Source organism: Sinocyclocheilus rhinocerous, unplaced genomic scaffold (assembly GCF_001515625.1).
Source record: "Sinocyclocheilus rhinocerous isolate Xijiao unplaced genomic scaffold, SAMN03320098_v1.1 scaffold23, whole genome shotgun sequence".
Classification (NCBI taxonomy): domain Eukaryota; kingdom Metazoa; phylum Chordata; class Actinopteri; order Cypriniformes; family Cyprinidae; genus Sinocyclocheilus; species Sinocyclocheilus rhinocerous.
In genome coordinates, this window is record NW_015644367.1 from 52,640 (window position 1) to 64,427 (window position 11,788).

At 39.4% G+C, this 11,788-nt stretch overlaps 1 protein-coding gene across 5 annotated transcripts in view; it reads left to right on the forward strand.

Moving 5' to 3' along the window:
- LOC107758237 (RAS guanyl-releasing protein 1-like) overlaps positions 1–11,788 on the forward strand; it is a 24,459-nt gene that overhangs the window by 3,863 nt on the left and 8,808 nt on the right. For 4 of the 5 annotated variants that reach the window (XM_016575924.1, XM_016575922.1, XM_016575925.1 and 1 more), the window contains exons 2-8: positions 4,501–4,676; positions 6,095–6,200; positions 6,589–6,651; positions 6,752–6,883; positions 7,821–7,962; positions 8,265–8,438; positions 10,867–10,983. In XM_016575924.1, coding sequence (XP_016431410.1) covers positions 4,501–4,676; positions 6,095–6,200; positions 6,589–6,651; positions 6,752–6,883; positions 7,821–7,962; positions 8,265–8,438; positions 10,867–10,983 — 910 coding nt within the window. The remainder of the gene's footprint in view (positions 1–4,500; positions 4,677–6,094; positions 6,201–6,588; positions 6,652–6,751; positions 6,884–7,820; positions 7,963–8,264; positions 8,439–10,866; positions 10,984–11,788) is intronic. The other variant, XM_016575921.1, reaches the window with a different exon arrangement.

Consider the following 11,788-nt stretch of genomic DNA (forward strand, 5'->3'; position numbering starts at 1 on the left):
GGGCTTGCGGCAACCACATGTGTCGACCCCGGGCTGGACTCCGCTTCGTCCACGGTGAAAGGCGATCCACAGCGTCAAGTTGTATTTTCTCAGCGACCAGCACGGATCAGCTCCAGGCATTGGAAGGCCAAACAAAGTAGTTTCGCTTTCACAACGAAGCACACAGCGCCTTCACGACATGGCGGCGGCAACAACAATACTACAGCGAGAATAAAAGTTACGCCTTCTTTCTTTGCGTGAACATTTGGGCGGCGTTATGCAAATCTTCCCACATAGTGACGTAGATATGTGGGGGCGTGTTAGAACGAGTTGTTTTAGGTAGGCGTGGCTGACTCTTAACTTTTATAAAGAATATCTCTTTGGATTTGAGACTTTAGTCTTTGCAACTTTACAGATCTTCTTTATGCACCAAGAGCTTGTAACACTCCAAAGAGAAAGGAAAAATTTAAATCGCATCATATGACCCCTTTAAAAATATTAGGCATCACACACTTGTTGACTGTAAATAGTTACAAAGGAAAAACTACATCATACACTTAAATGGTACACTCACACAGAAACACGTGCCTTGTTGCTAGGAGAGACGTGACAAATGAAAACATGTTTTCTAAAATAGGCTTGAAATATATCAAACATGTTTAATATCCTCCGACCGCATGGAATCATAGTCTGAAGCTAAAAATTCAGAGTCTGTGCCCATCATACACTACGAGATTTTCTATGAAAGCTGTCAACTCAAATCTGCAGTCTAGCTCTGTTTTTCTGCAACTATCATCGACTTGTCCATAATGTATATCCAGGGCAAAAATATGGGCAAAAATCTTGTATTCCAGCCAATCGTATCCTATATTCAAGTCAAAATATAAGACATAAAGTCACAACTGTGAAATATAAACCACAAATTCAAATTAAGAAAAAGAAAATCACATTTTTAAAACAGGTCAGAGAAACAAGTTTAGTTTTTTGACTTCACTTTTCAGCGTTCTACAATAAGCATACAGAATCTCAATATCTTTATATTATCATTATTGTATCGTGACCCAAATATCGAAATCACCTAGCTGATTCTACGCTGCATATAAATTTGCATAGACTTATTTACAAATTCATTTACATTAACCTAGTGCATTTTCCCTAATTTGTTTACTGTATGTGTGAGTCTGTATCCATGTGCATGTGTGCATTTCTCAGGCGTGAGAGGGCTGCAGAGTGTGTATTGTGTATTGTCATCAGCTGTAGAGCAGGTTGATGCAAATAAGCGAGAGAGAGAGAGAGAGAGAGAGAGAGAGGTGAAAATACGATGGGGAATTTGCATATTGAAGTCATGTCTAATATTCAGCCTGTCAGAAATAGAATGAACAGAAGAGAAGGAAATATGAGGTGTATTTTATGAAAGTATAAATTGGAATGCCGTGTAAAAATGTCTTCCTGGTCTACAAACTTCAACTGAAGTGTTTATGCTCTTGGCCGGGGTGTGGGGTCCTGATCTTAGTGGTTAGACTTGGTTTGCTTAATGAGGTGAGAAGGTAAACGTCAGTGTGTCTGTGCGCAGAGAGAATTGAAAACGAGTGTGCTGAACTGGACACTGATGCAGGAGGAAGGGAGAGAGAAGTGGTTGGGAGGGGTTTGGACATTCTAAGAACTCATCGCTACTTCTCTGCAGTCATGGCCAGCTTCCTGTTCGTGTCACTGCCGTCACAGACCACAATGATTCTTGCTGATGCTGTCAAAGACTCAATTCAACGTCCAACTCAGAAAAACACACCTTTAATTGTGAGATTATGCTTCATACTACTAAATTACGCAGCAGCTGTGAGTTTTATAGACTGTAACCCTGAAGTACAATGTTGTTGTTCTCTTTGTGTGGCTGACAAAAGAGAGAGCAAAGCAGTGAGACACAGATGCTTATCTACACTTTCTAACTGTCTCTCTTCCTGTGGCATTGACAGCCTGAATAGTGACACCTACTGTAAAGGGTGGCAGATATCAACACGCGACCTTACATATAAACATCAACATACTTGATCTACCGGTAGGGCTTGCAGGGTGCGAACAGTCACATACAGTATGTACACAGGCATGTGCTGTCCAGCAGACTTCAAGGGGAACCCATCGCTCTCAGGCATAATGTCAAAGGCTTTAGGGCATGTAAAAAAGGATGTTAGAGCAGATCTGAGTGATATTTCATTTAATCTCTGAAGTAAATGTACCGGCAGATTTCAATCTGAACAATTTAGGCCACTAGATTTTTATATTGTATAAAGAGTGGTGCATGCTTGTGTGAAACTCACAGTAAAGCTTTTGCTATTCCGTCACTGAGGACTTCTGAGGGGGCTTTAGCACAGCGTCATTGCTAGAGTGTTCTGGCAGGTTGCTAGGGCAATTTTAAGTGGTTGCTAAGGTGTTCCTAAGCAGTTGCTGGAGTGTTCTGGTAGTTTATTAGAATGTTTTTAAGTCGCTACAAGGGGGTTTATAAATAGTTGCTAAAGTGTGTGGTTGTTAGGGCATTTCTGGATGGTTTCTAATGAATTTCTAAGTGGTTGCTAAGGTCTTCTGGGTCGTTGCTACAGCATTTTTAAGTAGTTTTTGGGTGTTATGGCAGTTTACTAGGGTGTTTCTAAGAGCATATTACGGAACACATTAGTAACCGCCAGAGGCGGACAGTAACTAAGTACATTTACTTGAGTATTATTTTTTCTGGGAACTTTATCTTCACTACATTTGAAAGACAAATATTGTACTTTTCACTCCTCTACATTTCTATCAAGGTCCTCGAAGTAGGAAGTCGTTACTATGTAGCAGCTTTGAAAGTCAGTAGGTGATTTTTTTCTTCTCTAAAACGTGACTTTCTTTTTTTCAGACAGTTTATCAGTAATCACTCTTGTAGGGGTAATGTATTCTAAGTTGCTTCAGAAGTATTGCAAGTACTACTTACAACAATAAAACATTGCATTGACATAAGAAAGGAAATTTACTTTTGGTACTTAAGTACTTTTAAAAGCAAGTACTTCTGTACTTTTACTTGAGTAAAAATCTGTCTTTACAACTTTTACTTGTAATGGAGTAATATTTGACCAGCGGTATCTGTACTTTCACTGAATGGAGTTGAGTACTTTGTCCTCCACTGGTAACCGCTTAGAAACACCCTAGTAACCACCCAGAACACCTTAGCGACCACTTATAATCACCCCTGTAAACTGTCAGACCAATCTAACAACAACTAGGGTGTTTCTAAGTAGTTGCTAGGGTGTTCTGGCTGATTGCTATAGGCCGGGTATTTATAATTGGTTCCTAAGGTGTTCTGGATGGTTGGTAGTAGGGCTTTTCTAAGTGGTTCCTAGGGCATTTCAAGCAGGTTGCTAAAGCATTCTGTGTGGTTACTAGGGCATATCTAAGTAGTCACTGGTGTGTTTTGGCAGTTTACTAAGGTGTTGGGATGTTTTAGCTGGTTGCTAGGGCATTTCAAAATGGTTGGTAAGGAGTTCTCGATGGTTCTTGATGGCTACAGTGTTTCTAAGTGGTTGCTAGATGTTTGCTTATTCGCCCATGTCAAAAGGGCCCATGCCTCATCAAGTTTCTATGATATTCTTGCCCTTAAATGACTCATCTCTCTCCTACAGTATTAGACTATGACCATTTTTATGCCATGTGAATCCTTATGTCAGATCTGTGAGAAAAGTAACTGGACATTCGCATAAACAGACAAGTTAGGTGGTAGTATCTCTAGTTGCATGTGGTAATACTTGGGGGTAGGTTTTAGCAAAACAGAACATGTAGCACATTTCTCATGACCAGATTTCATCAGCTTTACATATAACCTATGACACACAACCAAGATCAAAGCCCTACCATCACTGCTGTGGTTTTCAATGTAACAATAAAGGGATAGTTCACCAAAAAAAGTTTCTTTCTTCTGTTACATACTTTGAAGAATATGTGCAACCAAACAGGTGACGGTAGCCATTGACTTCCTTAGTATGGAAAAAAATACATTGGAAGTCATTGGCTACCAGCAACTATTCGGTTACCCACATTATTCAAAATATCTTCTTTGCTGTTCAACAGAAATAGGAAACTCATACAAATTTGTGACAACTGACGGTGAGTAAATGATGACAGAATGTTATTTTTTGGCGAACTGTCACTTTAAGAACCAAAGATGATGTCTTAAACATCAACAAAACATTTCATAATATTAAAGATAAAAAAAAAGATCAAAATGCTGCTTAGCCTCGTAAAGATAAGCAGTTACTGCGAAACGTCTGTGGTCTAATGAGTGGCTAAAACTACGTAAACTGTCTGTTGCTATGGATTCTTTATTTTGTTTGTTTGTTTGCGAGAGCCAGTTTGAATAAATGCTTGCATCCATGCCCCAGTTGTACTGTTGATCACATGATGGTTGTTTGAATCCACCTGTACTTTGTTGGGACTGGGTTGAGTATTTCATTAGCATCAAGCCACGAAACTGCATTTCTTTCATGTGTCTTCACTCTTCAACAGCAGGAAGTCCCGTCAGGAGGGAGGGTGTGTGATAAAGTGCAGAAGACCAGTGCAGAGGAGGATGACATGCCCCAGTCCTCAGGAGATCAGCCGGGCTCTTCAAAGTCCTCCAGCTCACTCTTCTTTTCGCTCTGCCAGCCTGGATGAACTCATCCTCCGCTGCCTCCATTGCTTCGGTCAGTTCATCTCATCTCTATCTGTCTATCAATAAGCCCCACCCTACATGACAATCATTTACATCTGTCAGGTTGCTTGTCCTGTTTTCATGAAAACATGACCAAGTGTTGCCTTCCAGGTAGTTAAAGGAAGCACAGCTTACATCACTTGTCACAACAGAAAGTCATACTTCTCCCACATTCCACGTTCCTGGGGTTCTCAGCCCTGTCTCTGGCCTCATGTGCCCATCATTCCCAGTCTCCATGTGCCAGCCGGATTATGTAAGTCTGCTGAAGGACAGCAGCTCTTGTCAAAGAGAGAGGGAGAGAGAAACGGAGAGAAAGAGAAACAGAGGGAAATCTTTTGGTTTACTAGGATTCAGGGCCTGGGAATGTGTTTGTCCCTCTATGCTAATGAGACAAAGCCTGATTGTGTGCCTCAGTTTCGCAGGCCTGCCCTCTCTCTCACTTTCTCTATCTTTTGATGTCTCACCCCCTCTCTCTCTCATTTTTTCATCATCCCCCTTATGCCTTGTTTATTTATAATCTACTTGGCTTTTTATTACCCTAAGTATTTGGAGATATCGTCTTTTAAAATTCTGTCCGTTTAATGCCTACAAAATGGCTGGTAGGGACTACAACAAGTTACTTCCCGGGTTCGTGACATCACAAACCCAGATAAACCCCGCCCTCGGGAAAAGGCAGCAAAGGGGGCGAGGCCATGCTGCGCTGCTTTAGAGAAGAGGAAGAGAAAACTAGAGGTGCACGTAAAAATCTATTCATATATGAATCGCGATTCTGTCTTCTAACGATTCTAATGGATTCACAAGTTTCAAAATCAATGCTCTAAAGCAGCGGTTCTTAATACTGTTCCTCGTGTCCACTGCTCTGCACATGCTCTGCATCTCTCTCTCTCTCTCTCTCATTCAGGCCCATCGCCTATTTCTGAGGGAGGGGCTTCATAAAAGAAAGAAATGATCAGGGTGTTTCTGAGAGAAGGGACAGAGAGGGACATGTTAGACTGCACCTCATAAATACAATCAAGCCTAGAAAAAAAACAGTGAACCACCCCTTTAAAATAGTATTAAACTCATCCCACACTATTTCTGTTAAGGTGGATGATTCCTAAAATCATGCAGCATGGTGAGGAGAGTTGTGTTTTTACTTTTTTTAGTGATCAGATGTGTTTTTTTCAGCTGGCGGACAATAAAACAAGAGATAAAATTATATTGAAGCAGGAATCCAAGCCATACTTATGAAGGACTATATAGACATAGTCTTGGAGCTGGGCTCATTTGACTAGAAATCCCCAAGAACCACCCAGAAACATCGTAGCAACTGCATAGCAGCACAGTAAAAACATGCGAAACACCTTAGTAACTGCATATAAATGTTGCAGAAACCATCTTGTACCTAAATCTAAACATTTTGTTTTGTAGACTCAGATGGGAAGCTGATCAGAGGGACGCAGCTTGTCCATATGACCCTGATGATGCATAACTGGGTTGTGCCATCACGCATCTTCGCCCAAAAGCTGCTTTCTCTATATCCTCCTTCATGCACCAATACTATTTTTCTACCTCAACCTTAATCTTAATTGAAGAAGATTGATTTATGCAGCTGATTCCTGAAAAGCTGAGTTCATCATTCAAAGAGTAGTTTTAGGTTCAGTCTCAGCAACACGCAGCCTCGCATGGCTCTTAATCCCACTGACAAAGAAACAAGAGCTGCCCTGTTTTACTACTGAGTTCATCATTCAAAGAGTAGTTCAGTCTCAGCAACACGCAGCCTCGCATGGCTCTTAATCCCACTGACAAAGAAACAAGAGCTGCCCTGTTTTACTTTAGCCTCTTTATTGAGGGTGGATTATTTTCTCTGTGTGTAAGAGTTTGTAGTCTCGCTGTTATGTGGTTCCTCCTTGACTTGTGATAACATATAAGGATTGTCCTGCAGAGAAAAGGGGACAGAGGCGACAACAAATCTGCCACTTCATCAGGTTGGTGGATCCACAACATTCACACGTGCACCTAAAGATCCCAAAATTAATGAAAGGATTCATGTTTGTCCTCCGCGTCTTCTGTGTCTGTCTCATGCAGGCAGTGGATTAATCAGTTCCGAATAATGTTTGAGGTGGACCCTCTGTTAGAAGAAGTGATGGGAGATCTCTGGACTCTGGTGAGGGTTGAGGGAAGTGATTCACACTGTCAGCTCTTCAATACACCATACATGTGAGTGTTTTTCCATTTGAGATACAAATAGCTTTATTGGCATGGCAAAAAAAGCTTTCCGTCATTGCCAGAGCATTAGTAACTTTATATCTACTATAAGTACAAATTTTAGACACACTTGACTCAATTTATGCTTGGAAAAAAAAAAAAAACTATTAAAATTTTACAATATTGAATATAATGAAATATGATCATAATAGTCTGTAATATCAACTATAATTCTATAAAAAAGAATTATTAAATACTACAGAAAATGACACAAATTATTGACCAAATGTAATAAATATGTCATTTATATGTAATATCTATAATACAGAATTATAATAAAAAAGTATTTTGTTTTTCTTTATGTAATATGTGTGTGTGTCACACACATGCTTTACATATATATTACATTAAGACATTATAGAAAAATAATAAATCATTATAACATAATATATAGTAATAGTGATGGTATTAAAATAGAAATATTAAAATTATGATGTATATTATATTATTATATAATTGCAGTATATATTATTATATTGATATTATGATATTATAATTAAAATATTTCCAAATAATTGATAATATTAATAAAGTACAAATGGTTTTGTGTGCTATGTGACAAGCCTCTGAACAGCATAAGTCATTTTGACTTAAAGTGACTAGGGCTGCACAATTAATCGAATTTCTAATCGCGATTACAATTATGGATGCAACAATTACGTAATCGTTCAAAGCGGCAATTAATCGTTCAAAGTCCACTTATGTTATTCTGCGTGCTTAAGATGCATTTTTTTCTTTCTACATGTTATCTTAAGGGTTTTTCCCATTATTTTAATTTTAGTTTTAGTAGACTGTCTGTCTTTGTTTCTGGCTGTATTCTTGTCTTCACCTGTCTGATTTATGATGATCTGTTTGGTTTCTGTTTGTCCATCACTATGTCTGAAACCAGTAATCCTCCAGTGAATGTTTCCCAGACTCCCTCTCCCTCTGTGAAGAAAAGGAAAGTTTCACTGCTGTTTGACCACATGGAACCAGATGAGATGGCTGGACACCTCAGCTACTTGGAGTTCAAAAACTTCTGCAACGTTTCAGTAAGTCACTCACCCTGAAGGCTCATGATAGTTTCACTCACATTCTCTGACCAGATGTTGCTAGTGCAAACTGTGTTTATCTGATGGTCTAACCTCAGTATAGCGCTTTAGTGACGGCACAGACTCACACTGCTGAAGCTGACTAATAAAGCAACCACGATCACACCCGTTGTACTCATACCTGGACGTGTCAGTTCATATCAGAGATTCATATCATTATATCTTGCTGATCACATTTGTGAGTGCTTAGCACATCTAGATGTCAGATTCAGCCGTGCCTGTTGTTGTGTGTGTCATGTTAGTTTCTGGACTACCGCAGTTACGTGGTCCATGGCTCAGTGAGGGATAATCCAGCGCTCGAGCGCTCTGTCATGCTCTGCAACGGAGTCTCCCAGTGGGTCCAGCTCATGATCCTCAACAAACACACCTCACAGCAGCGAGCAGAGGTCTTCACCAAGTTCATTCATGTAGCACAGGTAATTACAAACGCACACACATTCAACCGAGCGCATCGGTAGGGTTCAGGAAATACAAATCACCAAATTACATTCAGTTTCTCCTGAGAAATTCATTTCTAGCAATACAATATAAACGTTTCAAGACATGAGCTCAGAGGTTGGTAAATGTTGGAATATGTGTCTGTAGAAAAATTGTCTATGAGCCAATTTCTCAATGAAGAACTACCCATAATCCTCCCAAAACCACATATATCAGAAAAACAACAACATACATACTTGTGTATATATACATATATGGGGCTTCTCCACACAGTAACTCTCCCAGATGTGGGAAAGACAGTGAAGGTAAACTCATCGGAGAACAATACATGTATCACATTGTCCAAAGCCCAAGATTTCCACTGCTGGCAACATTGAAACCGACGTTTGGCATTGGCACGATTGACCAAAGGTTTGGCTATAGCTGCCCGGCCATGTATATTGACCCTGTGGAGCTCCCGACGAACAATTTTGGTGGAAACAGGAGAGTTGAGGTGCACATTTAATTCTGCAGGGAGTTGGGCAGCTGTGGTTTTATGTTTTTTGGATACAATCCAGGTTAGCACCCGGACATCCCTTTCAGACAGCTTCCTCTTGCGTCGACAGTTACTCCTGTTGGATGTGGTTCATCCTTCATGGTGGTATGCTGACATCACCCTGGATACCGTGGCTCTCGATACACCAAAAAGACTTGCTGTCCTGGTCACAGATGCGCCAGCGAGACACGCACCAACAATTTGTCCTCTTTTGAACTCTGATATGTCTCCCATTATGTTGTGTGCATTGCAATATTTTATGTACAGCTGTGCTATTGCTCTGCTAATTCGACCTTCACACTCTGCTATTACTGGTGGAATGTGCAACCAGTGAAGACTGGCCACCAGGCTGCGCAAATATAGCCATGAAACCTCGAACACTACATTGGCCAGTGTTTCAGTTTCATTGTCCAACCCCTGTATATATATATATATATATATGCATGTATACACACACACGGAGAGAGAGAGAGAGCTGGTTTTAGCTTTTTCTTCCAGCCTGACCAACTAAGATCAGCTAAAGAAGTGGTCAAAACCATTTTAAAACCAGCTATGACTAGGCTGGAAGACCAGCTAAAACCAAGCAACCAGCTTAAGCTGGTTTCATCATTTTTTTTAAATTTTTAGCAGGTTGTAGATAAAACAAATAGAGTTGGAGTACATTTTACGAGAAAATAACATTTTAGTCTTTCTACTTTAAAATTTTAATCAATATTTTGCCATTTCATTGTATTCATTTCATTGTTATTTGTGGAATTTACTAGCAGTTTCTGAGTGATAATTGTTTCTACTGCATTTTTCAGTATTTAGTGACATTTTGTGACAAACTATATCTTTTCTATTCTTAAAATAAATGACCTATAATCAATAGTTAATATAATTAATAATCAATAATTGTTTAATCATCATTGATCACTGTGGCTGATTGACTGTTTTGATTACATCATTGGCAGTGCTTCATGGAATTCCTAGTTCATTAAATTTAGTCTTTTTTCAGTTTTTTAACCTTTCGCTTCTAATCAACATTTGCAATTAATTTCAGAGCTGATTAGTTTGGTTCATGGCTTTTAACTCTTTACTAAAGATTTTTTTTTTTAAATGCCTAAGGATAAAAATGATTTGTATAAATACTTCCGCAACCAAAGTCATTAAAATGTGAGCAGCCACTTTTGCATTATGTTGTGGATCTGAAAATGAAAGGATTGTACAGTACATGCTGAAATATGTATGTTTCAGTAATGCTCTGCTATAACGTGCTATCAAGACACTGACCTAAAATGTACTGTAGAGAGAGGCCCTAGCATGACAAAATATGTGGTTTTACTCCAGCTCTGCGGCAATTCATTTTTGAGGTTGCCTGTGATATCTGTCCGTGAGGTGTCTGACTCATTTAAAACATTTTACGGCATGACACTGAAGGCATGACGTTTTTAATTACAACATTCAAAATGATGGAAATTCATCAAATGGGTTGATGATCGACATCTATCAGGACATGCCAGTAAGACAGCTCACTTTAAGGATGCTGGACATTTAATGTTCAGACGAAACAATTACATCATGTGTGCTTTGTGTGCTGCCCTGCTTTTAACCACACAAACATAAATGTACGAACAAGATAACCCAAAGAAAACACCTAGAAAATAAGCAAATGCGTCAAATAATGTGGTAGTGAGGAAATCTGATATAAGTGTGCAGTCGAGAGTAATGTTCCTGTATTGGGAAATGGTTTGGGAGGACTGTTGCATAACTGTAGCTTACAAGTGCGTTTACAGGAAAGAGGATGTAAGCAACTCAATGTTGCCATGCATTCATAGAGAGAATGTAAGGGTACGATTCACTGCCTTTTTCCCATCTGTTCCTTTGAGCAGAAGCTGAGAGCCCTACAGAATTTCAATACTCTGATGGCGGTGATAGGAGGTCTGTGTCACAGTTCCATCTCACGCCTCAAAGATACAGCCAGCCTGCTGTCCTCTGATGTCACAAAGGTCAGTCTGACCCCCAGAATTGCTACCCACATCCTTTTTGCTCCCACGCAACTATTTTTACAAGAGCTTAGCCAATGGCATGATCATAAGCCACTGATTTTTCAGCTATTGCTGTATATTGATCTCTATATTGATTCTTTGATTAGTTAGAAACACCTGCATCCCAATATTTGCTTAAGAGGTCACAAAAAGTCATATACAATACATTTATATTCATTTCAAAAATCTCAAATTTACACGAAAGCTACTAGTTCACATTCTCCACATAAAAGCAACCCGAAGTGAATCATTTTCAGTTTTTTCAATGTTCAATATTAGTTTAGATTTTGCAATTGTTGTGTCTAGTAGAGACAAAGCCGCAGGAAATCTAGATTTTCCCCCAAATTCAGCGCAAATAAATATTGCAGATTCTTTGTGGGCCTGTTCATATTTAGGGATTCAAGCTCCTTACGCAAATGTTTTAGTTGGTGTCTTATTTTGGATGGAAAATTGAAATGACCGTCTTGTTGTTTGCCCTCGAGAAAGGTACAGCGCAAGTTGCTTCAGGTTGAACTTTTTTTCTGCGAGTAGGGTGCTATAAATCAAAATAAATAAAATAAGTGAATGGCATTTGGCAGTGAAAAATGGCAAAGTGGTGCTTGATTAAAAGTGTAAAATGGAAAAGGCGCATGTAACGTAGTTTGTAGATCGGGAAGAAGGAGGCGGGAACCGGCGAACATTCAAAGAAACTTTAATAAAATAAACAAAATAGCGCGACAGCCCCTCGCGGACGACTGTCGCGCACCAAAGAAACCAAAACACAAAA